The 26,858-nt window shown below is 37.3% G+C and overlaps 3 protein-coding genes across 18 annotated transcripts in view; 1 reads left to right on the top strand and 2 right to left on the bottom strand.

The window, feature by feature from the left end:
• grna (granulin a) overlaps positions 1-5,960 on the bottom strand; it is a 27,413-nt gene extending 21,453 nt beyond the window's left edge. For 14 of the 16 annotated variants that reach the window (XM_051716939.1, XM_051716938.1, XM_051716949.1 and 11 more), the window contains exons 1-7: positions 5,883-5,960; positions 2,737-2,874; positions 1,511-1,648; positions 1,230-1,358; positions 920-1,004; positions 585-694; positions 72-222 (exon numbers count right to left, since the gene is read on the bottom strand). In XM_051716939.1, the coding sequence (XP_051572899.1) occupies positions 72-222; positions 585-694; positions 920-1,004; positions 1,230-1,358; positions 1,511-1,648; positions 2,737-2,874; positions 5,883-5,891 (760 nt within the window). In that variant the 5' untranslated portion in view covers positions 5,892-5,960. Of the gene's footprint in view, positions 1-71; positions 223-584; positions 695-919; positions 1,005-1,229; positions 1,359-1,510; positions 1,649-2,736; positions 2,875-4,338; positions 4,467-5,882 lie in introns of those variants that run through there. The other 2 variants (XM_051716948.1, XM_051716937.1) reach the window with 2 other exon arrangements.
• Positions 5,283-14,485, top strand: ifi35 (interferon-induced protein 35). The gene is made up of 10 exons (XM_051716968.1): positions 5,283-5,374; positions 5,928-5,960; positions 6,051-6,125; positions 6,221-6,379; positions 6,486-6,602; positions 12,274-12,418; positions 12,540-12,646; positions 12,741-12,927; positions 13,018-13,127; positions 13,763-14,485. The coding sequence occupies exons 2-10, from the start codon at positions 5,946-5,948 to the stop codon at positions 13,970-13,972; spliced, it is 1,125 nt and encodes a 374-aa protein (XP_051572928.1). The 5' UTR covers positions 5,283-5,374; positions 5,928-5,945; the 3' UTR covers positions 13,973-14,485.
• Positions 14,341-26,858, bottom strand: part of bcat2 (branched chain amino-acid transaminase 2, mitochondrial) — a 22,979-nt gene continuing 10,461 nt past the window's right edge. The window contains exons 7-11 of the mRNA XM_051716967.1: positions 25,925-26,067; positions 20,436-20,521; positions 18,974-19,114; positions 18,763-18,837; positions 14,341-18,663 (exon numbers count right to left, since the gene is read on the bottom strand). Of these exons, the coding sequence (XP_051572927.1) occupies positions 18,622-18,663; positions 18,763-18,837; positions 18,974-19,114; positions 20,436-20,521; positions 25,925-26,067 (487 nt within the window). The 3' untranslated portion in view covers positions 14,341-18,621. The remainder of the gene's footprint in view (positions 18,664-18,762; positions 18,838-18,973; positions 19,115-20,435; positions 20,522-25,924; positions 26,068-26,858) is intronic.

Raw genomic sequence — 26,858 nt, forward strand, 5'->3', positions numbered from 1 at the left:
AGAGGTTTGATGAGCATATATCTTGGTGGCAGCCATCAGATAATTGATACATTTTTGAAAAAATAGCCTACACTTGTGATCTTCCCATTTAGCCCTAAGGCGAGCAGGGAACTTGGCCCACATTGGCAGCTCCTGATTGGTTGAGGACAAGCATTTGGAGCTTCTGACATCACAGACACTGTTTTCTGGACAACAGTGGACTTTGTCATCACAACATACAGCCTAAATTAAAAAACACACACATATAAGGGAAGCGAATCTGAGTGAAAACATCAATTAATAGTACATAATATATATATATATATATATATATATATATATATATATATATATATATATATATATATATCCCTGTTCACTGTACAACAGGGAAAAAAAATAGAAAAGGATGAGAAGAGGTTTTATAAGGTTTTTGAAGTTCCATGAATGATGGATTTGAGTACTTCAGGAGTAGAACAGTAAAAGATTTAATGTTTTGTGGGTTTATGATCACTACCTCTTGTCATGAAAAACTGTCAAATGACACTGATCTAGGCCTTATTGTCAACATGTCTCTGCAGATTTTATTTTGACCATGTATATACCCTTGGCATGGGGCAGCATGCCCATTGATCATCCACCTCTGTCTTGCAACATGTGCTGTCCATGGGACACTCTGACTTCCCATCTCCGCAAAGAACAGTCTCAACTGGTTCTAAAAGCAATCACAGGACACCACCATTGCAGCAGTACGCAAAAGTGCATTACATTAAATTGTTCATGTTTATTTCATTATTTTATTTTCTCTTTATACTTTGTAGACAACAGCAGAATCATAACAGACATATAATAAATTCAGTGTGCATATGAATAATATATGTTTTTATCATTGTCTTTATATCTCTTTAGTTGGACTTCATTCCTTCACTCTCTTTCATACCTTTGTGTTTGACACAGGAACTGCTGTCTGCACTGCACTCATAGCCTTTAGGACAGCAGTGTTTCCCATCGGTGCACACAATGCCCTGAAACCAGTAAGAACAACCTCAGTACTACAGTCAACAAATATTCAAACCAAATAATAACTCCAACTGGACAGTATATCCAATTATACTAAATTTAATTGACTTGAAAATTTGTATCTATTTGATTGTTCATTTTGGTCTATGGTTTACTAACAGCACCTTATTCTCAAAGACATGTCATTGTAAAGCTGATCTGTTTTGTCCCAAGTTCCAGCAATAATGTACCTGTGCCACTGGACAGCACCCGTATGATGAAGCCAACAGCAGACAGGAGAACTCAGCAGGACAGCAGGAACCATCAGGGCAGATGATGTCATTTTCACTTGCAGGTAACGAGGGGATCATTCTGAACGACTGAGGGACAAGGATTATTAAAACATCAATTCATCCAATAACATCTATGATCACACAAAAAGGTTATTCTTTTTCAATCAGATGAACAAAAGCTTAAACTAATATTTAGGCTCTGTTAAAAGTGTCTTATATACTCAAATATAATTTCTCACTTTGGGAAGGCCTTTCTGTTTAGTAGGTGTCCTCTCTGCCCATGGCAGTGAATGTGAGGCATTCAAACAAGTGGACTCCATAACTTGGCACAACATGCCCTCAGGACAGCAGTGCAGGTGATCCTCACAACACTCTCCCTAGATACACACACACACATACTATTGTAAACGTTCATGAGCTGATGATAGTACATAATGAAAAACCTTTATTGAGCACTACAACACCGAAGCTAGGCTTTGGACTGACAATCTCCTGAATATAGTTTCATTTCTTTGAACTCTTTGAATAACAAAGCAAGTCAATGAGTTACATAGTGAAGCAATTTGCATATTGACTCCATGGAGTACCTTATCATAACTCTCTTATTCTGAGCTGACAGAGTAGATGTGTGTAGTTAGGGGTGCTATTCAAGAATATCTGACTGAGCATATAAAACAAGAACACAGAACACTTTGTCTTCCATATCAACGCAACTGCAGGTGCAATTTAGGAACATACCACCTCTTGTCTGATCTCATTTAAACCCATTTACAACTTTCTTTAGATTACTTTCTGTAGATTCCTAGGAGAGTATTCTACAATAAAACTCTGAAATTCCTACAACATTCTCCCTATAAACTTGGAAGAGAAATGAGGGTGGTACAAATTGTATATATGAACATATACTGTATATAATAGTATATACAGTACTGTGCAAAATACTTAGACACTTGTGCCTAAAAGGCAAATGTTGCATAGTGAGGATGTCCTCAAAAATAATGCCATATATAGTTTTCATCATACTAAGGCCAGTAAACATAAAAAAAGCTAAATCAATATTTGGTGTGACCAACTCTGCCTTCAAAACAGCACCAGTTCTCCTAGGGACACCTGGACACAGTTTTTATTTGTTGTTGGCAGATCGGATGTTCCAAGCTTCTTGGAGAATTCCCCACAGTTCTTCTATCTATTTCTCAATTGCTTCTATCTCTTCATGTAATCCCAGACTGACTCAACGTTCAGTGGGGGGCTCTGTGGGGGCCATGCCATCTGTTGCAGGGCTCCCTGTTCTTCTATTCTAGTCTATTTACTGGGATGTATGGGAGTCTAAAATTTATATTTCCTAATGAGACACTAAATCTGAAGACATAACCATCTTAAGACAAATGTTTTTGTGAAACATCTTATGTGCCTAAGACTTCTGCACAGTACTGTATATATATCTATTACTAGTTCTTTTTCTCACATGATGGAAAGTGCAGCAGCTGAACTCTCCGGTGGGAGCATGGCAGCATGACTGGCCTGCCTCACAGACTTCACTGTTGGGGCACTGCGAGCAAGCAACCAGGGTCACCAGTGCTAAGCCTACTGTCAGTTTCAACATCTTGATGGAAAAGGAGAGAGACAGAGAGAAAATGTTAAAATGATTAAGACTCTATCATAGAATCTGATGGATTTTGAAAACTGAATATTATTAGCTTTTTTATTTTTTTTAATTGTTAAAGTGACCTCTGAGAAATTTGTAACATTAAAAATGTGCTTCATATGGTAACATCTAAATTAGCTGGTTTAATTCAAGTCCAAAATATTATTTAACATGTCTTAATAAACTTAACTACATTAGGTTACAGCAATAAAACTAATTTTAAGGGTTAGATCAAATAGAAATCACTGCTAAAAAGAAAATTCCAGGTTCAGTTCAAGTTACTGTAAGCTCAGTTGACACCATTTGTGGCATAATGTTGAATACCATAAAAACGAAATTTTTATGGGATTTTGGGTATGCTCTCTCAGTTATAACAGTACTTTATTTTCTGTTTTCTCCCATGATCTTTAGCTATGTATTTAGTTTTGTTCCTTATTTATCACTTCCTCTTTCACATTCAGAAAAGTGAACCAGATGGACACAGATAGAACCTACTCTGACCTCAGAAACAATAACTGATAGGCTTCCCAGCGTATAAATGTTTAAGAGGAAATGTTTAAGTTTAAGAGCCAGCATCTTATTGACTGACAATTACTGAGAGAACACCAAGGACAAAAGCCAAATAAATGTTTACAAGTTACCTTTTATTTTTGTCCTAACAAATGGAAATTCCCTCTTTGGTTTGCCAACCCACCTTGTGGCTGATACATTGGTTTCAGCCGATTATTTTGTTATAAACTCTTGAAACATCAGACAAAAACGAGGAACTGGAATTGGGGTTTTTTTTTTTTGTTTTTACATGCACTGATGCACTGATTAATTTTTAGGTGCTATTTCCTCCTAAACACAATGCTCAAAATAATAATACAGTTTATTTCAGAAATCAAGTCATTTAAGTTTATGCTCAATAAAACCCTTCTAAAACTAAATGAAAGAAAAGGGACACTTTCATTCAACTTCCATTTAAAGTAGCCTATACGACAGTTGGTTTGTAAACACGGAACAGCAGAAGGTGAATTGACCAATCCGTGGATCTGCGGACTCCAAATTACCTATCTTGTTAAATGTTGGATGTTAAAGGAGTTACAATAAAAACAAACACAGGACCAGTTGCATTCTTTTTTTTTTTTTTTTTTTTTTTTTTACTCAGTTCATATATTTATATATATTTATTTATAAAATAAAAAATTACTTTCCTCTAAAATAACTCTATGTGATCGTGTTAAGGTGAGCTGTTAATTTATTACTATTGTTAGTGGTCGTGAGTTAATTCACTGTAGATGAAAAAAATCTCGCACAGCAACAATTGACGCATTGTGCTGCATAAACATGTTTAATACAAAACACACTGTTTGAACTTTTTCAATGAAGAATGGAAATGTAACGACAAACATGAGACGAACAAAGAAATACTTGACCTACCGTTCTTCTCGCAACGTTCCTGAGTGCAGGTGAGAAATTAATAACTTTGCGCACGTATTAAATGTACAGTAGTTGTTTAAACTCCGCCTACATTGACAGCGCTTTCAGCGGTAAATGTAGCTGTCAATCAATGGAAGAGGCGTGTCATCTGAGTACTTGGAATTTTAGAGCTCCTGCCAAAGGCGGGTACTCATACACCGTAAAGTAAAATAAATAAATAAATAAAATTAAATAAAAAAAATAAAGCAGCTGAACCACAGTTTCACCGAACTGCTTCAGGGACACGAGCGTTTTGGATTTGTTAGAGCAAGTTGTAAAAATTAAAAATACAAAAATGCCATGATTCGTTAGACACGTACCCTGGAATATATTAAAACGAAGTATGCTAACATGGTATTATCTACTATTTTTTTTTATCGATTTGATCTGCTCTTGAGTGTAAACCTATGCCTAGTCAGAGATTGTTTTATTTATTGTTAACACAACCTCCGCGTTTTTAACCATAGGAGAGAGCGTAACGGTCAACTAGCGTGTTACGGCAGTAAGTCACCATTTGCGGATACCATACAAATGAAAGGGGAGAGCCGCAAACTGATACCTATCTGTCGCAAACTTGCCCGTACCATAGTAGTCAACTCCACACATAGTTAATTCCAGAAGGATTGTTTAGTGTAAAACATGATGAAGATTAGAGAACAGGCGGTCAATTCATTAAGTAATGAGCTGTTTCCTCACAAAATAATTTTATTCAACACACTGAAGCATTCTCTCCATAGACATCCATTCAAAAAATGGCCTTATGTCTCCTCGCCAGTGTACCCCCTAGAATGTCTATGGGACTGCCGCGTTATACTAATTTATACTAAACTTGTGGTATCCTTATGTAGAAGGGCTCTGGTCTAGACCTATGAGCACGGAGTGTGGGCAGTCCGTGGGCGTGGCGTCTTAGGCTGAGACCTAATAATGCATATCATCGAAACGCCCCTCATGCTTTTCTGAGAAAACGAAACCGAATCTGCTATCCAGCTTGTTCGCAGTAAGTGTTCGTTTGATCGTTATTTAATTTATAATTATATACACAATAAATTCTCGTGACACACAATGGCGAGAGATAGAGGATACAACGGTATTAACGAAAAGTCAATCTAATTGTTGTTTTGTCGTGAAAAACAACAGTCGTAATAGACGCAGTATCATAAAGATCACAAGTGAAAGTGTTTAATGTCAACATTTTCTTAATATAAAAAAGTCGAAATGTACTAAACTAAACAAAGAATTTACTATGTGTCAGAACAGAATAAAGTGTTGAAATAATGGCGAAAAATAATGAGTGAAAAAAAACTTTGTTATATTACGCAGTTTTATAATGCTCAGTTTTGCTCTGAAGACAAGTTTCCTGTTTTGAACTTTGCTTCGTGTTCTTATGTTAAACTTAAACAACTTAATTCAGGCATATGTTAAATACATCTACATCAAGATTGAATGAAAACAGTGCTTTCAGGTGTTTACTTGTCATAGATTGTAAATAAATGTTTTTATGCTACCTTAAGCATCTTAACGGTTGTCCCCGTCTCCACCCACGCACACAGGTTATCGTGCTTTCAAAGATGTCTACGGACGAGGTACAGGAAATGAAGTCTACTTGGTAAAGACTTTTGTATTCAGTTCAGTATTCAATAGATTCACTTTATTTGTCAAATATGTCAACTCAGGATTTCTCCCTTATAATTAACGGTGAGCCGTCGGAACGCCTCGAGGACATAATAAAGGAGATCAACAAATGCAAGGTGTGTGAGGTGTAAAGCAGGTATATTCCTGTCAACCTGAATACAGGCACATTTCTGCTGTCCATTAATGAGTATGTCCTCTCATCTGTCCACAGACTCAGCATGAAGCTTTATTGAAGGAACAAAAAATCATCAAAGATGCCATAGATAACAACAAAAACTTTGCTAAGGAATTTAAACAACGCACAATGGAGAGGAAAATGTCTTTTGAGGAAGATAACAAGAGACATACTGAGACACTGAATAAAGAAAAGGTCTGTCCAAGTAAACAGACTTTGATCATATTTGCACATTTAAAGAATATTTTTAAACAGAAAAAATAACTGACAATTCTGTGTTGATGGGCTACCCGGTGTGCAGGTAAAACTGAAAACTGCACAGAAGGAACAAAATAGACTGAGGACGGAGATCTTGAAAATGAAGGAGGAGTTGGGAAGCCTGGAGAGAAAAAACGACTGTCTGAGACAGCAAACTGAGGTTTGCATTTGCCATTCAAAACAATGATCACGTAGATCTTATCAACACTTATCATACTGTAGCTGCATTCACGGGACTGAGTGAGCTCTGTGGCTCAATGACCCTGTTCCACCCAGTATTAAGATGCGTTTTGGGTAAACCAATCACATGCGGTTAGCCCTAAATACAGGTTGAAACGGGGTCTAAAATAGTTTGTGATCGGATCACAAAAATCATATACAAATGTGGTCAAAATCTCATGTGACCACATCGCATTTGTGGTGTAAACACTAATCCGTCCTGTATGCGTCCCGGCAGCAGTGAAGTACCACCCCTCACCTGTCAATCAACCGCTGCGCTAAAACAAGAGTTTAAAGTTTGCCGATAACCTACCACCCCTGGAGTTCACGAGTTTGAATTCAGGGCATGCTGAGTGACTCCAGCCAGGTCTCCTAAGTAGGGATGCACCGATCCGATACCTGGATCGGCATCGGCTACGATACTGACGTTTTTAGATGGATCGGGTATCAGTCCGACGAGCCCAACCCAAATCCGATACTGTGTGTTAGTCATGTTCGTTCCTGTCAAGCTCCAAAAATGACATAAAAGAACCATAAAAACACCACTGAAGTAGTTCATATGACTCGTGCATTTTATTCAAAGCTACATGAAGACGTACGATAGCTCTATGAATCACAAAAGGCTGTGTTTAATAAGTAAATATATAATATGCACGTGCAGCGCCAGTGTGTTATTGAATGGCTCTGCTCTGTTTACACACACACACACACACTGTTTTTAGCCTTCACGTGTTGCGCAACATTTGAGTGCTACTCACGAACAACATCTCAGATGTAGATGCTCAATAGTTCGGTTCACTTATAATATGCATTTAGAATGGCGCCGGAGGTGCATTTTACCAGAATTTGAATAAGAAGTGAATTAAACTACTGTGAACTTGCTTACAAACAGACACATACAGGACTTACTGGAGAGTTTAGAATGTCAAAATAAAAGCCAGAGGGTTTTAAAGTTAAAGGTGCACGATTGAGATATATTACTGTTGTATTTAAAATTCTAAAAGTCAATAATAATAATAATAATGTATTATTTGTTTACAAATTATAACAATATTTAAGTTTAATGGGCTCCAAAAAATAACTGTGAATGAAAAGTGAACTGATATCTTACAACTAAATTGGACAAAAAAAAGAGAACTGAATCCTTTAAAGTCCAGATACAAGTTGAATGTTTTTTGCAATGAACACTTAGACTGGAATTACTGTTAATTTTATCCAGTAGACTAGTTAACAATAAAGTTTTTCTTAATAGCTTGTACATTTATATTGAAATAATGTGTAGTTAAAGGTTTGTGTTTCTTTACATATAATTAGCATCACTCAGTGAGGTATAGATATTCTAAACTGATTATGAAAAAACAACACTGGTATCGGATCGACATCGGCTGATACTGAGATTTCAGATATCGGAATCGGATCGGAAGAGAAAAAGTGGTATCGGTGCATCCCTACTCCTAAGCAACCAAATTGGCCCGGTTGCTAGGGAGGGTAGAGTCACATGGGGTAACCTACTCGTGGTCGCTATAATGAGGTTCGCTCTTGGTGGGGCGCATGGTGAGTTGTGCGTGGATGCCACGGATAATGGCATAAAGCCTCCACACACGATAAGATGCGCGGATTGACGGTCTCAGACGCGGAGGTAACTGAGATTTGTCCTCTGCCACCCGGATTGTGGTGAGCCACTACGCCACCACGAGGACTTAGAATGCATTGGGAATTGGGCATTCCAAATTGGGGAGAAAATAAAAATAAAATGTTGCCAATTGTTGCTTGTCAGACTGTATATGATTCCAGTGAGCTCTTCGGTAAAAGCCATGGCACACTAAGCAACATTCATCAGAATGTTTGATACATATGATAGCCAAGATTTTGGTCCCAATCGTCCCGCAGCAATTGACAGCACTGACTAGGCGAGGGGGAAAAAAATCGACACACAACTTCGCTTTGTCGAATGCTCGCTCCCAGTGTAAAAGGCTCCATAGGAATCGATTGTTATATTGGCTTGACAAAGCCAACATACTGTTATTCAATAGACATGGTTTGTGGTCTTTCCAAAATCCCTAAACCAAGATAAAAATGATCAATTGTAACTCCCGCAGCTTTCACGCTACATCCACCAAACTTGGCACAGACCTTCAGACTGTTCTGATTTAGTTTGCCATGTCTTTTAGAACTGATCTGACTTTATAAGTGGATTTTCCTATAGCAGACGGAAAAAATCCCATTGACTTACTGAGGTGGTGGAAAAGGCAGATAACTGATTAGTCAGCAGATACAACCCCAATTCTGAAAAAGTTGGGACAGTATGAAAAATGCTAATAAAAACAAAAATGAGTGATTTGTAAATTATATTCACCCTTTGCTATATTGAAAGCACTACAACTACACATTATATGATGTTTTATCCTGTGAATAAATTGTTATAATTTTTTTAATGTACAGTCATTTCAAATCAGATGATTGCAACACGCTCCAAATAAGTTGGGACAGTCAAGTGTTTTCCACTGTGAAACATCACCATTTGTTCTAATAACACTTATTAAGCATTTGTGCACTGAAGACACAAGTTTGTTAAGTTTAAAAAGTGGAATTTTTCCCCATCCATCCATTATGTATGTCTTTAACTGCACAATTGTATGGGGTCTTCGTTTCTGTATGGTATGCTTCATAATGCGCAACACATTCTCAGAGACAGGTCAGGACTGCAGGCAGGCCAATCTAGCACCCGCACTCTCTGCTTATTTGGCCAGTATGTGGTTTGAGGTTGTCCTGCTGAAAATACAGGGACATCCCTAGAAAAGACGGTGCTGGATGGTATGGCAGTATATGTTGCTCCAAAATTTGTACATATCTGTCTGCATTCATGGTGTTCCCACAGATGTGCGAGTTACCCATATCATGGGCACTGACATACCCCTGGCCCATACAGACATTGGCTTTTGGACCTGATGCTAATAACAGCTTGAATGGTCCTTTTCCTCTTTGGCCCGGATAACAAGACGGCTGTTTTTCAAAAACTTTTTTAAATATGGACTCTTTGGTCCAAAAAACAGTTCCACTGTGCAACTTTCCATCTAAGATGAGACAGAGACCAGAGAAGTTGGCAGTGCTTCTGGACAGTGTTGATGTAGGACTTCTGCTTTGCATAGTAAAGTCTTAACTTGCATCTATGGATGCAGCAGCGAATGGTGTTGACTAACAAAGGTTTATTAAAGTAATCCCAAGCCCATGTTCATGATTAGGGTTGCAAAGGGGCGGAAAATTTCCGGTAAATTTCCGGAAACATTCCATGGGAAGTTAAGCTGGGGAATTTTGGAAATATTGGAAAAATCTTTGGGCATTCTTAACATAGGTCGTTGCACAGTATTTGCAAATGTACACAACCTTCCCTTCTACGTTGGCTGAGGTGAAATGTATCCACACATCAGATGGAGCATGTGGCATTGTTCTGTAGAATAAGATTAGAGAAAAGCTTGTAAAAAAACCTAATGCAACGCCAAGCACAGATATAAAAATACTTAGCTAAACAATTGGAATATTCTGGAATGGTAAAAATATTTTACAATTGATGCTGGACAAATGAATAGAATTAGGCTGGATGAATAGATGAACACTCCTCTATCAGCATGCTAAATCAAACTATAACCTACGTTCTTGTATGATAACAGAAAACTGGCTAGCAGAAGGCAGAAGAAACAGCATCACAATTGAGCTAGCTAACACCATGATAGCTAGCCTCTTAAATTGTCAATGAAATGATGTTAGCTAGATTACATTTAGCTTATCTGATTTACTGGCTAGCTAGCTACTGTATAAACACATTTTGATTTAGTATTTGCTAGTTAAACTATAATACCATAGATCAAATATATTTACCCTAGTAATATCATCAAAACTTACTTGACTGGATGTAGTCCTTGGGCTCAAATGCAGTAGTCTGGCTTCAGTAGTCCTGCTGTAGTAAGTAGCCTGCAGTAAGTAGTGTACTGTGTGCATGTGAGGAATGCACGGGGTAAAAATTCAACTGAATTTGCATTAAATCTGGTTGTTTTAACCAAGATTATGCTGCAAGATGTATTTTTTTTCAACTACATTTAAATTCCTTGTTATAGGCTAACTTGCAATTTTGCAAATTTCCATTAATTCCCATGGAAAGTTTCCAACTTTGAAAATTCCTGGAATTTTGCAACCCTATTCATGATATCCATTACAGATTATGTTTTGCAAGACAGTGATGTCTGAGGGTTCAGAGATCATGCGCATTCAGAAGTGGTTTTCGTCTTGCCCTTTACGCACCAAGATTTGACCAGATTCCTTGAATCTTTTAACTATATTGTGCACTGTAGAGGGTGAAATGCCCAAAATCCTTCCAATTTGTCTTTGGGGAACATTGTTCTCATAGTGCAGGATTATTTGCTGAAGCATCTCTTGGCAAATTGACAAGTCTTGAATGATCCTTGCTCTTAAAGGACTAGGCTGTTTTTGGAGGCTCCATGTACAGTATACAGTACTATGACACAATTGCCTCACCTGTTTAACATCTCCTGTTTCACATTGTCTTATTTCAATTCATCAAATTGTTATTAGTCTTAAATTGCCCCTGTATCAAGTTTTTTTGGAGCGTGTTGCAATCAACTGATTGGAAATGACTGTACATTTTCAAAAAAACTATGAAATTCACAAGGTAAAACATCATATAATGTGTAGTTGTAGTGTTTTCAATTTAGCAAAGGGTGAATATAATTTACAAATCACTCCTTTTTGTTTTTATTAGCATTTTTCATACTGTCCCAACTTTTTGGGAATTGAGGTTGTAGTTTTTAAAATCAATTTATAGAATGTTCAAATATTTTCGTAGTCTTTTCTTTTTCTTACAATGAAAAAAATGAAGATTTGTTGCATAATGCGCAATTTTCACTGTAAACAAGCCCGATATTCACCGGGGACTCCTATGTTCAAATGGAGATTTGGCTATGTTACAGTGTGCGATATTTAAGTATTTACCATATTAAGCTTATATATTCAATAGATGAAGGAATTTGTATGCATATACTGTATATTTCACTAGATTTATGCATTGAAAATTGGCATTTGATGTGAAATGTCCTTTAGCCTCCGACAAAGTTCTGGCAGTGTCAGAAATGTTGTGTTGCAAGTTGTGCAGTGTGACTGCTCTTACTATGGCCAGATGAGATAAAACTCCCAGTCAGCGCTGTCAGTTGCTGCGGGACGATTGGGACCAAAATCTTGGCTATCATGTGTATCGAACAATCTGATGAATGTTGCACAGTGTGCCGTGGCTTTTCCCAAAGAGCTCACTGGAATCATATACAGTCTGACAAGCAACAATTGGCAAGCTACATTTGCACTGTATTGTTCACTCTTGCACTGTGTATTCTTGTGTTGCACGTATGAATATACAAACTGTTGTCTAATTTATGTTTTTATAGTATGTACCACTGTGGTCCTGTGACACACAAAATATAGTTATCTTTTATGTCTCTATATACTAATGAAATTACAATAAAACTATACCTACAAAAACTGTAGTAATCATACAAACAATTAGTACAGTGTGCACCCGGCTTAAGATCTTCATCTGTGCTCCATAGATCTCTACTGCAGTGCCTGAGAAGAAAGTTGTCTTTCAAGGAGTGACAGCTCAAGGTGCACATGCTCTGAGCTTTGATGTGAATCCACATATAGTTTATCCGATGGAGGGGGGAACAGCACTGATTACATTTGAGGAAGAGGAAGGTATGTTAAGATCAGTAAAACACAACCTCATTACCATGTGATACGGCATGTCAGAGATATAGCACATGTTGGCTTTTTTTCTCTCCTGTAAACTTCTGATTCACCCATCTTACCTTGTTAGTGGCTCAGAAGATCTTGAGCATGAAGGAGCATCGGGTGGAGCTTGGGGAGTGTGCCATTAATGTGGAGGCTAAACCAGTTCAGTTCCTGGTACCCAGATATGTTGAGGTAGTCAAAGTGATCTCCATTTACATGAATTGTACTTTTTGGATTGATATAAAAAATTGCAGGCTGCCTACATCTTTGTCTTTCCATCTCTTAGATGAACACGAAGGTTTGCCAGCGCAGAATCTTAATCTCTAACCTCCCAAATAAAATATCTGAGGATCGACTATTAGACAAGCTGGACATCCATTTCTCTAAGAAAAGGAATGGAGGAGGCGAGGTGGAGGACAAAGACATGCTGCACGACTCTAGCACTGTGGTCATTACCTTCGTAGATGATGATAGTACGTTATCCAGAATTGTTCAGATTGACACATGTTAAGACATGCTTCTTGAGTTTTTTTTAATTCTCTTTCTTTTTCATTCGTCTCCAGTTGCAAAAGGTCTCACAGACAAACAGGATCACGAGGTAGAGATTGAGAAAAACAGGAAGCACAAGGTGAAGGTCACACCATTCCTCAATGGTGAGATTTCGCAGCTCCAGGTAAAGGGAATTGAGAATGTCAAGATTAACTGTCAATACTGTTAATCTTAGTAATAGTGCTATGGCTGTGTCAGAATATGCATACTTCCCTACTACATTGTGTTCCAGAAACATTGTCAACAAAGTAGTGTGTCCAAATCCTTGGCATTCATAAAACAGTAGTTGATAAATACTGGGATAACATATACTATTCGATAAGGGCACATGAGCTGCGGAGATGTCTCACTTAAATAGCTGAATTAAAAAAATTAACAATTAAAAACGCAGGAGAACTGCAAGTTAGGCGCCTCTTTTCAACTGTTAGTGCTATACAGTATATACCAAGAAAGTTGTTCCTTGGGGTTAAATTGTACTTGTTTTACGAAACTAGATTAGATTGTTTTTTGCGTTTGTTGTTGTTAATATGCCATATATTTGGGTCTGTTTGAAGTATATCTGGGAATGTATTCATACTACTCACCTGCACACCTGAAGAACAAAAAATTTTATTGGACGTGAAGTATGTTCTTCACCAAATGCAGGGCATACTCTGACGGTACGGGAATTCGGATGCAGCCTGTGTCTGCTGATTTTTTATTTATAATAAAAATGTATAATGTTATTATTGCTGTAAACTAACTGTTGCTCACTTCCAGACCTGTGACTCAGTGTGCCTGCGCACAGTGCAGCTTACAGGCATCCCTGCCATTATGGACCTAGAGAGCTTGCAGGACCACCTAGAAATCCACTTTCAGAAGACGGCCAATGGTGGTGGAGAGGTGGACAGCATCATCTACAACCCTCTGGGCCACACCACCCTAGCTCTGTTTGAGGAAGACTCTCCTGAAGACGGCCAGAGTGTGTGAGAAAGAATAGCTCGACAGATACCTCCATTTATAAACCCCTAAATATCAGCGATCTAATGCTACCCTTGGACCACAAACAAGATGCGTTATTCATAATGGAATTTATAGTGCTCTTTATAAACTCTTTATTTGGGCTTATATTGCAGAAGAACAATATTATATGGATCATTTCTACTTCATACTTTCATACTTTATTTGCCTTTTACATTTATGTTTATGTATTTGGCAGACACTTTTATCCAAAGCGACCAAAGTGCATTCAAGGTATACATTTTATTAGTTTTTTTAAACATGCTTCATGGATAAAATTAATCTTATGTTGTTTAGTTTAAAAATATTGTAATGTCTTTTCAAGGTAAAGTTTAACGTGGGGCTGTAAGGCTATAAGATTGGTGATTATAAGTTATTATATGATTAAATGAAATATATAAAAAAAAGGACAATTTCTCAAAACCATCATGTTATCTGTGAAATAACAAAATCAGTCTAATAAATAAAGGTGGCAAACTGCCATTGTGGTGTTGGTATGTGTGATAATGTTTTCTTTGAAAGTGAGACATACTAAGGTTAGGGCTAGTTGATATATCGGATATTCATGATATCATCGCGATGCCGACGATATAAACTTAAGCAATATTGGAATCTCGCGATGATTGTACTGTGCTAAAGAGTTCCCTAAAGAGTGCGTCATTAGACTAATTGCATGATCCTTAAGAGCTATGTTAACAGGTGACGCATGCGGGGTTCATAATGCGGTCTCAGGGCCGTTGCGCGCATTGTGAATGCAAAGCGTTGCATGTATACACATTCACGTAATTCCAAACATTTGTTGGCTTACTGCTAAGTTATTATGAAATCCTTAAAAAAGGGGTTAAAAGTATAACATAAAAGAAGGTGACAGCGCTTTACCAGATTTGTAGTGAGCAACATTGCAAATTGTTAAATACACACTGCACTTGCGCGTTCTAAAGTTGACTCCCCATCTCTGGCTAGTCTCTGTAAATACAACAGCACTTTCAGCTTTCCACCAAAATAAAAGCTCCAGGTGACGTACAGCAAAAATATATTACTATTGTACAAAATAAATATCATCTTTATACTAATAACAATAAAAAAATATCAGTATTATATTGTATCATATTACAATTAAACTGGGCTCCAAAAAGTGAGTGAACGTAGCTGAACGTAGAGTGTTTTCATCTGGTTCTTTGAAGCTGAGACGGTATCAGCAGATCGTGTGGATGTTGGAAGCTCATTCCACCACAGTGGAACAGAGAAAGTGAAAGATTGTGAAATAAATAATAATCATGGTTTTAGTTTGATAAAATCTCTGTTCTATATGACTTTAGTGGGATAATATCACTCATGGGGTTTTCCAGCGTCACGTTGTGGCAACAAAGTTGCAATATTGGATAACTTTACACAAAGTTAAGCAATTTTATCACACCCAAATCATGTTAATACGTATAATGTTTACACCTTGTGGCTATACTTTAAAAACAATTTGTATTTTAACATTTATGGACTGGCCAAATTCACTTCTATTGTAAGTGCCTCCGTGTAACCAGGCTTTGTTTGTTGAAATAAATGAGGGACCAGTCAAAAATATAAATTGTGGTAAAAACATTAGGCCACAAATTCTGTCAATTGAGCTCAACTTATATTGGACCAGGAACATTCCTTTAATAGTCCTAAAAATATGCTTCATTTTTCCTTTTGATTTTGGGGTAAAACATGTCCTAGACATGTTCTTGACAGGTTTTGTGAGATTCTCCCAATAATATCCGAGAAGCTGTTCAAAAGTAAATAACTACACAAGGGGGCAAACTAGAACCCCCAAAACAAATGTGAAATAGCCATTATGTAGTAAAACTGTAAGGCCTACATTTATTTGGACGCAAATTGAATTTATTTGTAAAAATACAGAAACAGAAAAAGTAATGACTCCAATAACCTTTTGAAAAAAAAAAAAAATCAATTGTGAATACAACAGCAGCCCCCTCAGTACAATAAAGACAAATGCAAATGGTACTGAACTCAAACAGAAAGTAACAGCCATCTCCATTAGGCACTTAGAAGAGGAGAGATGTGCAGCATACAGATTACAATGTAGGATTAAAATAAGGGGGGGGTAAAGAAATGAGGGGTGTTCACAAGTAAAATAAGAAAAAAAAAAAAAAAAAAGAGAACAGAAAAAAAAAAAAAGAGGAGAACAGAACTCGAACTGTATCACCATAAATCAACACTAGAAATAAGTTAAAACCGAAACATTCCGAATTTTCATCGATTTCATATTTTACACACACATGTACATAACATGTCACATTGTTCTTCCAAATATTGTTATAGATAATGTACAGCCTAGTGCACTAAGATTCTCTCATCCTGACTTCTCTAGTGGTTTCTAGAGCTGCTAAAGTAACTCTGGGCCTCCGTCCAACCTCAGCCCTTCATTTGTGCGTGCATTACCTCAGCTCAAGCTCCATGGTTTTGATCTAAATCTGGTGAAAATACATTGTCCTAGAAAATGCATCCTGCTCCAGAGAGACATATACTGTATAACAATCATTTACACTGTTTACCATTTTTGACTTTTAACAGATTCAGATTAGTCTCACTGCTCCTGTCTTTCGTAAAATAATAATAATAAAAAAAAACAGAGCTGTATAAATTGATGCAACATGTAGACATTTCTGTCCTCTTGGTAGGAAAAGACAATGTGTACTCTCATATTACACAAATGAAAAAGCAACTCAGTGAACATACATTTACATTAAAATGATTATGTGCAGAATTCTGCTTCTTTTCAGCTGTCTGATTTCTTAGCACCATTCCCTCAGTCTAAAAGCTGTAATGTTAATACAGTTATACACTCAGCCACTTTATTAGGTACACCTACATATTCATGTGGTTAGCTAATCATGTGGCAGCAGTGCAATGTATAAAATCTTGCAGATATGGGTCAAGAGCTTCAGTTAATGTTCACATCAAACATCAGAATGGTGAAAAAATTTGATCTCAGTGATTTTGACCATGGCATGATTGCTGGTGCCAGACAGACTGGTTTGAGTATTTCTGTACCTGCTGATATCCTGGGATTTTCAGGCATAATAGTCTCTAGAGCAGTGGTCCTCAACCCTGTCCCTGGTGGTCCCCCAACAATACACATTTTGGATATTTCCCTAATCAAACACACCTGATTCGACTCATCAGCTCAACAGTGGAGACTCCAAGACCTGAATTGGGTGTGTCAGAAAAAGGAGATATAAATAATGTGCAGTGTTGGGGGGCCTACAGGAACAGGTTTGAGAACCACTGCTCTAGAGTATATAGAGAATGGTGCGAAACACAAAATTACATCCAGTGAGCGACAGTTCTGTGGACAGAAATGCCTTGTTGATGAGAGAGGTCAACGGAGAATGGCCTGATTGGTTCGAGCTGACAGAAAGGCTATGGTAACTCAGATAACCACTCTGTACAATTGTAGTGAGCAGAATAGCATCTCAGAATGCCCAACATGTTGAACCTTGAGGCGGATGAGCTACAACAGCAGAAGACCATGTTGGGTTTCACTTCTGTCAGCTAAGAACAGAAAACTTAGGCTGCAGTGGGCCTACCATTTGTGTACATCAGCAGAAATCCAGATTTGTCAGACCAGGCGACGTTTTTCCAATCGTCTACTGTCCAGTTTTGGTGAGCCTGTGCCCACTGCAGCCTCAGTTTCCTGTTCTAAACTGACAGTAGTGGTACCCGGAAGGGTTTTCTGCTGCTGTAGCCCATCCACCTCAATGTTCGACGTGTTGTATGATCAGAAATGCTTTTCTGCATAGCACTGTTGCAATGCGTGTTTATTTGGGGTACTGTGACTTTCCTGTCAACTTGGACCAGTCTGGCCATTCTCCTCTGACCTCTGTCATCAACAAGGCTTTTCCACCCACAGAACTGCCGCTCTCTGGATGTTTTTTTGAACCATTCTCTTTACACTCTAGAGACTGTTGTGTGTGAAATTTCCAGGAGATCAGCTGTTATAGAAATACTCAAACCAGCCCGTCTGGCACCAACAATCATGCCACAGTCGAAATCACTGAGATCACATTTTTTTCCTCCATTCTGATGGTTGATGTGAACATTAACTGAAGCTCCTGACCCGTATCTGGATGATTTTATACATTACACTGCTGTCATACAATTGGCTGATTAGATAATCACATGAATAGGTATGTACCGGTGTACCTAATAAAGTGGCTGGTGAGTATGTTGAAGAAAAATGTTCAGCCGTTTTAGAAGACAATAAGGAAACTGATTCAAACAAAAACCTCCATACTACTAAGATCTATCAACAAGCTCATTCACTACTGCAAGGAGAATATATTTACTTATAGTGCCTTTAAGATTAGTTGCATACACATGGTTTATGATGCTTGTGCTCAAATGGTTTAAGGATAATCTCTAGTACTACAAACTGTGCCATATGGCTCTCTAAGCAAGGAGGATGTAAGGTTGTTTAGACTGCATATTTAATAGGTGAATTTTCATTTAAAAAGTTTGTTACTGTAGAATAACATCTCTCTCTCTAAATCCACAAACAAAAACACACGTAATGAAAGGTTTTAGACATGAGACCTGACAATCTTCCAGACTGATATTATCTAGACAACCAGTGGTGCCCAGTCCCTCTGCTTGATTCCATACTGTGCAGGAGAGATTTAGACAAAGCAAGGACAGACTGTAAGAAAACATGTATTTTTTAGAGCATTTTCAACAGTAATGAGATTGTAGAAGTTCTATACCTGTATGTCAGTGAGTTCCTTATGGAATCTTTTTGCAAGATCTGGACCATTCTGCATTGTAGGAATTTGGTAGGTCTAAAAAAAAATACAAATAAATTAAGAATGGTTTTCAATAAATGTGCAAATATTTGTTATAAACTCAAAGCAGGCAAGAAGTTGAAATGGACATTTGTATAAGACAAATGAAGTGTGCATTTCCACTACTAGTTACCTGTCCTCTGTAGAGTAGACTGCCAACCGGGCACACCACACATGCAGTGCCAGAACCAAAGACTTCCAGAATTCGGCCCTCATTTAAAGCATTTATCAGCTCCTTCATTACTACTTTGCGCTCTGTCACTTTGAAGTCCCCCTGAAAAAGACACACAACCCTCTCAAAAAAAAATAAAAAAATGTGGTAACAGATGGTAATACCCTGGTACTTTGACATATACCATGGTACTGAATGGTTACCAAATTCATATACCGTGGTATTCCATGGTACCTCATACTTTTCCAAAAAACATGGTAGCAGGGTAATACCATATTTTTTTTGGATACACCATTATAATACCATGTCCAATGAAATCATACCATAAAAATGCAGCATAGGAATAAGTCTGTAGTCATTAGCGTTAATATTTTTTTACATACTTCACATTTAGGTTTTGTAAAATCAAGCAAAACTTTTTTTATTTTTTTAGATAATTTACTTCAGAACCCATGAATGCCATACATAATCACTTAAAGGAATAGTTCTCCCAAAAATGAAAATTCTCTCATCATTTACTCACCCTCATGCCATCCCAGATGTATATGACTGTCTTTCTTCAGCAGAACACAAATTAAGATTTTTAGAAGAAAATCTCAGCTCTGTAGGTCCATACAATGCAAGTGAATGGTGGCCAGAACTTTCAAGCTCCAAAAATCACAAAGGAAACATAAAAGTAATCCATAAGATTCCAGTGGTTAAATCCATATATTTAGAAGTGATATGATAGGTGTGGGTGAGAAACAGATCAAAATGTAAATCCTATTTTTTACTCTAAATCTCCACTTTCACTTCTACCTCTGAAAGTCACATTTGGTGCCTGCTTAGTTTCACTTTCAAATCTGAAAGTGAAAGTGGAGATTTATAGTAAAAAAATGACTTAAATATTGATCTGTTTCTCATCCACACCCATCATATCACTTTAGAAGATATGGATTTAAAAATGGAGTCTTATGAATTACTTTTATGCTGCTTTTATATGCTTGTTGGAGCTTGAAAGGTCTGGTCACCATTCACTTGCATTGTATAGACCTATAGAGCTGAAATATTTTTCAAAAAATCTTCACTTGAGTTCAGCAGAAGAAAATAAGTCATACATATCTGGGATGGTGTGAGGGTGAGTAAATTATAAGAGAATTTTCATTTTTGGGTGAACTATCCCTTTATATTATTAAAACTAGTCAATATATCAAATGACACAAAATACAATAACACAATATATGAAGCAAAGAATGCACAGTACTTGCATGAAACTCAACTTTAGTTGACAGCAAAATATTTAACTTAAAAGGGCTGATGAATACATGGCCACATTAATTCCTAATCGATTTTAAGATTATGAACTTCGCTTGAAGAAAACACCACACATCAAATCAAGAATTACCATGCTGCACGGAGACGCACACAAATTCATAGTTCTCACCCATTCTCTGGCAAGGTCCAGCAGAGATTGTCTGGTGACTCCTGGAAGAATGATGCCATCTAGTGGAGGGGTTACAAGCTCTCTCTCTACAGAGACACAAAGACACAGGTATTCAAAGAAGTGCATTCATTTTCAAAACAGTTTGGACCAGGATGGAGGGGCAAATATATCATTAGTCAAGCATAAACATGCATAGAAGAGCACTTTCCAGGGTTCTCACTTTTTGACTAATAAATTTCCATTACTTTTCCAGAACGCACAGAAAAGAGCAATTTGCAGACAAAGCAGACATCACTATGGATTGTGTGCAAGTTTTGCTCTACACAAGAGCAATATGAAGCTCATTACATATTTTACAGCAGAGAAAAAATAGAAAAATATATATGATCACTATATAAATTTACATGATTGTTTCCATGCTTGCAAAACACGATTAAAAACAAATCTGATATTTCAAAGTTTTCTATCACTTTTTCATGCCAGCAATTACGCTCCAGCAGAGGGAGACAAACATCAACAAAGTTGTGAATAAAAAAATTAAAGAAAGGTGGAGGAGAGCTAGGAAGTATTCATAATAGCAGTAAACAATTCTACTCAACCCAGAAGCAATATTTACTGCAGTTTTTTAAAACTCTTCCTTCGATCATTATTTAATTGGACAGCCAAAAGTTAAGATATGTTTTAACCAAAAATTTATTAAAAATGCAAAATAACATTTATTACCGAGATAACATCTGCACGATAAAAAAAATACAACGAGTAATATCCTCTTGCGACCCCACATCAACATGCGTGGATACTGTATTTTGGCTTCACTATACACAATGCATAACTTGAATAAAAATGAACTGAATACTGTTCACAAGACTCCAGACTGTCATTTAAGTTAACTTCTGCCGCACCGAGTCACGTGACACAACAGGATACCGTAGATTTCCTTGAAGCACTCCTACGGACGCAGGGCCAACATAAGTGCCTCTGGTAAGAAATATCTTTATGTTTTTTCATTGAAACTGGTTTGGTTGTAAAGAGTAGAGTCTCTAGTTTCATTTGATATGCCACTTTAAAAAAATCTGTACATTTTTCACACGTCAGCACACCGATAAACATGATGTCTACATATGTGGACACTGGCACCTCATTTCCTCAAAAGTAGAAAAAATTATGATTAAAAAATTATGATGTCAATGTTCACATCAACAATCAGAATGGGGAAAAAATGTGATCTCAGTGATTTAGACCATGGCATGATTGTTGGTGCCAGACGGGCTGGTTTGTGTATTTCTGTAACAGCTGATCTCCTGGGATTTTCACACACAACAGTCTCTAGAGTGTAAAGAGACTGGTGCGAAAAACAAAAAACATCCAGCGAGCAACAGTTCTGTGGGCGGAAACGCCTTGTTGATAAGAGAGGTCAACGGAGAATGGCCAGACTGGTCCAAGCTGGCAGGAAGGTGACAGTAACCCAAATAAACACGCGTTGCAACAGTGCTATGCAGAAAAGCATTTCTGATCATACAACACGTCGAACATTGAGGCGGATTGGCTACAGCAGCAGAAGACCCTTCCGGGTACCACTACTGTCAGTTTAGAACAGGAAACTGAGGCTGCAGTGGGCACAGGCTCACCAAAACTGGACAGTAGACGATTGGAAAAACGTCGCCTGGTCTGACAAATCTGGATTTCTGCTGAGGCACAAAAATGGTAGGCCCACTGCAGCCTCAGATTTCTGATCTTGGCTGACAGAAGTGGTACCCAACGTGGTCTTCTGCTGTTGTAGCTCATCCGCCTCAACATTCAACATGTTGTGCATTCTGAGATGCTATTCTGCTCACTACAATTGTACAGAGTGGTTACCTGAGTTACTGTAGCCTTTCCATCAGCTCCAACCAGACTGGCCATTCTCCGTTGACCTCTCTCATCAACATTGCGTTTCCGTCCACAGAAATGCAACTCACTGGATTTTTTTGGTGTTTCAAACCATTCTCTATATACTCTAGACTAACACATCTGTGGGTCATTTAGCTTCAATTTAATTTACATGTTGTTATGTTTAATTTTGTTATCTCTGTGCAATATGATTCTATTCATTAACATTAGTTAATGCATTCCTATATATTTTACTAAAATTTTGCTTTCAGAGGCTTTATATGGAGTAAGGATTTACATTTGCATTTTGAACTGTTTTGAGACCAGTGCAGACAGACAGCACACTGGTGGTTAAGTCGTTCACTAAAGAGTGAACTAGGGAGCAAGGGAGCATCCTATAGCTTTCTATGCAGCTAAGTGCATTCAATCCTAAAATCCAACCAAAAGTTCAGTTTCAGGCTGCAGATGATGTTTGGACCACTCAGCATGTTTGGCAGATGTGGGACAATGGTAATCAGTACATAGATTCAGAATTTTATAATGCTACATTTAATTTTAACATGGTTGGCAGTGATTGAATGATGATGGACATTACTTTGAATCAGAATTAATTATTCAGCTTTACAGAAAATCAGCTGTAAAGTCTGTAACGTCTCAAAAACATGAATAACCAACACTCCTGGAAACAAACAATTTGATGAAAAAAATACTTTCTATAACTTAGTGTTATTTAAAATTTCACAACGTTGTCCCGCTGTCTACATATGTGGACATTCATTTTTAGGAAAAAAATGTTTTTGCTTGTTTATTAGGTGCTACTAGTTACAAATCAAAAAGGAAATGGAAAATGAACAGTATACATAGTAGTATACTACTGAGCCCCTAAAGTGTCATGGTGGTGTGGAAAAAATTTGTTGGGTGGGGGAGAAAAAAAAAAAAATGCAAATGCTTTCTCTCACAAAACTCTGCTTTCCTCCGAAAAGTTTGAGTGATCTTGCAAATTTTTGCGTTCTCTCGCTAATTATTTTGCATGCTCTTGCAAAATGTGCGTCATAATGAAAGCCTTCTGCTAGCTCTCCTAAGTGTATTCCAGCATTATTCCAGCTTTTGAGTTCAACAAGAGAAAGCCAGTGCAATGAAAGAGTGAAGCCCAAAAGACAATACTTAGGCAATACACAAATCATAATCTTTTTTTGCTTTGTTTTTTTTATCCCCTTTTTCTCCAAATTTGGAATGCCCAATTCCCACTACTTAGTAGGTCCTCGTGGTGGCACGGTTACTCACCTCAATCCGGGTGGTGGAGGACAAGTCTCAGTTGCCTCTGCTTCTGAAACAGTCAATCCACCTCTTATCAAGTGGCTCGTTGTGCATGACACCGCGGAGACTCCCAGCATGTGGAGGCTCATGATACTCCCCGCGATCCAAGCACAACTCAGCACGCGCTCCATTGAGAGCGAGAACCACTAATCGCGACCACGAGGAGGTTACCCCATGTGACTCTACCGTCCCTAGCAACCGGGCCAATTTGGTTGCATAGGAGACCTGGCTGAAGTCACTCAGCACACCCTGGATTCAAACTCGTAACTCCAGGGGTGGTAGTCAGCATAAATACTCGCAGAGCTACCCAGGCCCACAAATCATAATCTTTAATTTATGAATGTGTGAAAATACCTTAGTTAAAATTAAATTAAATATGAGTGATCTAATTTAAATGGAATGCCGTTGCACACATTTGAATCGCATATTATTATTGTTTTTTGTTGTGATGATGTTTCCCTCTCCATTAATAAAGCAATAAAAAATGCTTCATTATGTGTGGTGGCTGAAGGTTTTGGGCTTTAAAATAACTGCAATTCGGAACTTACTTTTAAATCATTCAGATTTGTGTTTGGAACAACCCTTTAGTTTGGCCGCCATGATTGCTCTCCCTTCGGAGTGCCCTGTGGAGGCATCATTTATGCTGTTTGGTATGTGTCAGTGTTGAAAGACTGACTCAGTCACTCATAACACAATTGTCACCATCTGCTGGTGCATGATAAATGGCCACATAAACATAATAGTTGATATTTGAGCATATGATATTCCAATTCCACTAGGCCTGTAGTTTGGGAAAACATGCTACATATATAAAATGGTCGTTCTTGTAACATTTTTAAATATGTTGCATTTCAAATTGCATTAAAATCATATTTTCTGTTTTGTTTTGTTTTGTTTTTTGCATATACCATATTTCAGATTACGTATGATGTAATGATGCAATACAAAAAGGAGTCACTGTATCTTCTCACTCTTTACATGTTTACAAGATACAGTTTTCCACAAAAAGTAGGCACCGGCACCTGTCATCTAGACTTGCAACAGCCTGCAGAGCATTCAGGTGCGGGAATGCATATACGAGCAGGGTTGGGAGGGTTACTTTTGAAATGTATTCCACTAAAGATTACAGATTACATGCTGTAAAATGTAATTTGTAACGTATTCCATTAGATTACTCAAGGTCAGTAACATATTCTAAATACTTTGGATTACTTCTTCAGCACTGGTAGATTTTTCACTTGTTTTGACTATAAAAACTCTGTCAGTACAGTAAGACAAAATACACATGTTAAAAATACATTCTCTGAAAAACCTAAATATCATATGCAGTGTTGTTTCTAAAAAAAGATAAATCAAACTGATCTTGTTTTAAGGATTTTTGATATTTTTACAGGAAAACAATACAAAAATTACTAACAAGAATACGATTTTTGCCCTAATATCAAAGGTCTTACTAGAAAAAAAGAAATTATGATCCAACGTGAATTTACTTGATAAACAAATATGATTGTGCCTGGTAACATGTGCATGTAAAATGACTAGAAATAGCATTTTATCTTAGCGTAAAGCTGAGAATTTACACAAGGTTTATTTCTATTTCTTCTGCTCCAAACTTACTTTCAAACTCTGTCTGCTCGTATGAATGTAACACATCATAAGAAAGTGTTTCACCGCTGTTCAAATGCACTTTGGATCGCATCATTTATATGGATAAATGTTTTCCACCTGAAAGGACTAAATATTAAATGAAAAATGACAATAAAATGCAAAGTAATCTCTTCAGTAATCAAAATACTTTCTGAATGTAACTGTATTCTAATTACCAATTATTTAAATTGTAACTGTAGTGGAATACAGTTAATTATATTTTGTATTTTAGATACGTAATCCCGTTACATGTATTCCATTGCTCCCCAACCCTGTATAAGAGAGCACAAGTTTTGCGAGAGAAAGCAACATCATTTGCAAGAGAATGCATCGTTTCTCGGGGGAACGCAAAGCTTTGTGAGATAACGCAAAAGCATTTGCTTATTTTTTCCCACGCTACTATTTTTCCCACCACCTTGGCCCTTTAGGGGCTCCGTAGTATGCTACCCCGAGCCCTAAGAATGTATCCAATGAAACAAAAGCCACCACTTTTCCATTATATGTGCCTACAAGAGCAGTTAAACAGGCAAACTTTAGGGGCTAAAAACACACTTTCGCTCCAAAAAACACACATCTCAGTTCAGCAAAAGCTAGTATTGCAGCGTTCTATAATTTACAGTTTCTACCAGCTACTCTTCTGTTCCCACACTCCTCACCTCCTTTCTCTGTGGTCCAGTAGATGAAGAGATTCATGGTTCCAACCTCAGTGATCTCCTCATTCTCTCCATACAGCCAGAGAACCTGCTGACAGCCCTTCTTCGCCGCCTCACTCTGAACAGCGATTGTTGGTCCATAATTCCTAGAAAAATAAAGCAATTATTACAGAGGTACATTCAAGCCACAAAACAATGATTTGCTGTTCGCACAGGTTTCTAACAAACAGTGCAAAACAATTGTGAATTCATAATATAACCAGTGTTGAGTAAGTTACTCTAAAAAAAGTAATGAATTATTACCTACTAATTACATCTTCTACAGTGTAATTAGATTACTGTACTAATTACTCTGTCTGAAAAGTAACTGCTTTACTTATTACTAATTACTTTCTAAAAACCTTATCAACCTCGACCAGATGAAAAAGATACAAAGACAGACATGAAATTGTTCTTTTAATTCTTTCAAATAAATCATATAAAATCAAATATATAATTCATGAATTGGCCAAATAATTTAAGGGGGCTGCATTAAATCAGAAAACAAATTTTAACATTAGATGTTAAATTTCGATTTTAAATTCACTCTTGTTTTATACAGAATTGTTCTATAGTCTATACAGTATTTAACACAATTACATCAGAAGTAACTGTAATTAAATTACTAAAAAAACTGAGAGTAATTTTAATTTTTTCCAATGAAAAATTACAGTAATTAATTAGTAATGCATTACACCCAACACTGAATATAACACACCAGCTGTCAAGGCATTATCAGGACAAGCTTTGCTAAAATGGACCTAAGGGAATAATGGGAAAGTAAGATTATGAGCCACAAAACGGCAGCGACAGCACATAAACAGAAGCCAGTGCCACATTAGTGTGAAGGGTCAGCCTGCTGAGGATTTAAAACAAATCTCTACAAATCCAAGTTGCA

Source organism: Myxocyprinus asiaticus, chromosome 14, assembly GCF_019703515.2.
Source record: "Myxocyprinus asiaticus isolate MX2 ecotype Aquarium Trade chromosome 14, UBuf_Myxa_2, whole genome shotgun sequence".
Taxonomy (NCBI): domain Eukaryota; kingdom Metazoa; phylum Chordata; class Actinopteri; order Cypriniformes; family Catostomidae; genus Myxocyprinus; species Myxocyprinus asiaticus.

Coding starts and splice junctions, on each gene's coding strand:
- ifi35 (XM_051716968.1), top strand. Junction 6,603..12,273: donor GTCTGAGACAGCAAACTGAG/GTTTGCATTTGC, acceptor TGTGCTCCATAG/ATCTCTACTGCAGTGCCTGA. Junction 12,647..12,740: donor TGGTACCCAGATATGTTGAG/GTAGTCAAAGTG, acceptor TCCATCTCTTAG/ATGAACACGAAGGTTTGCCA.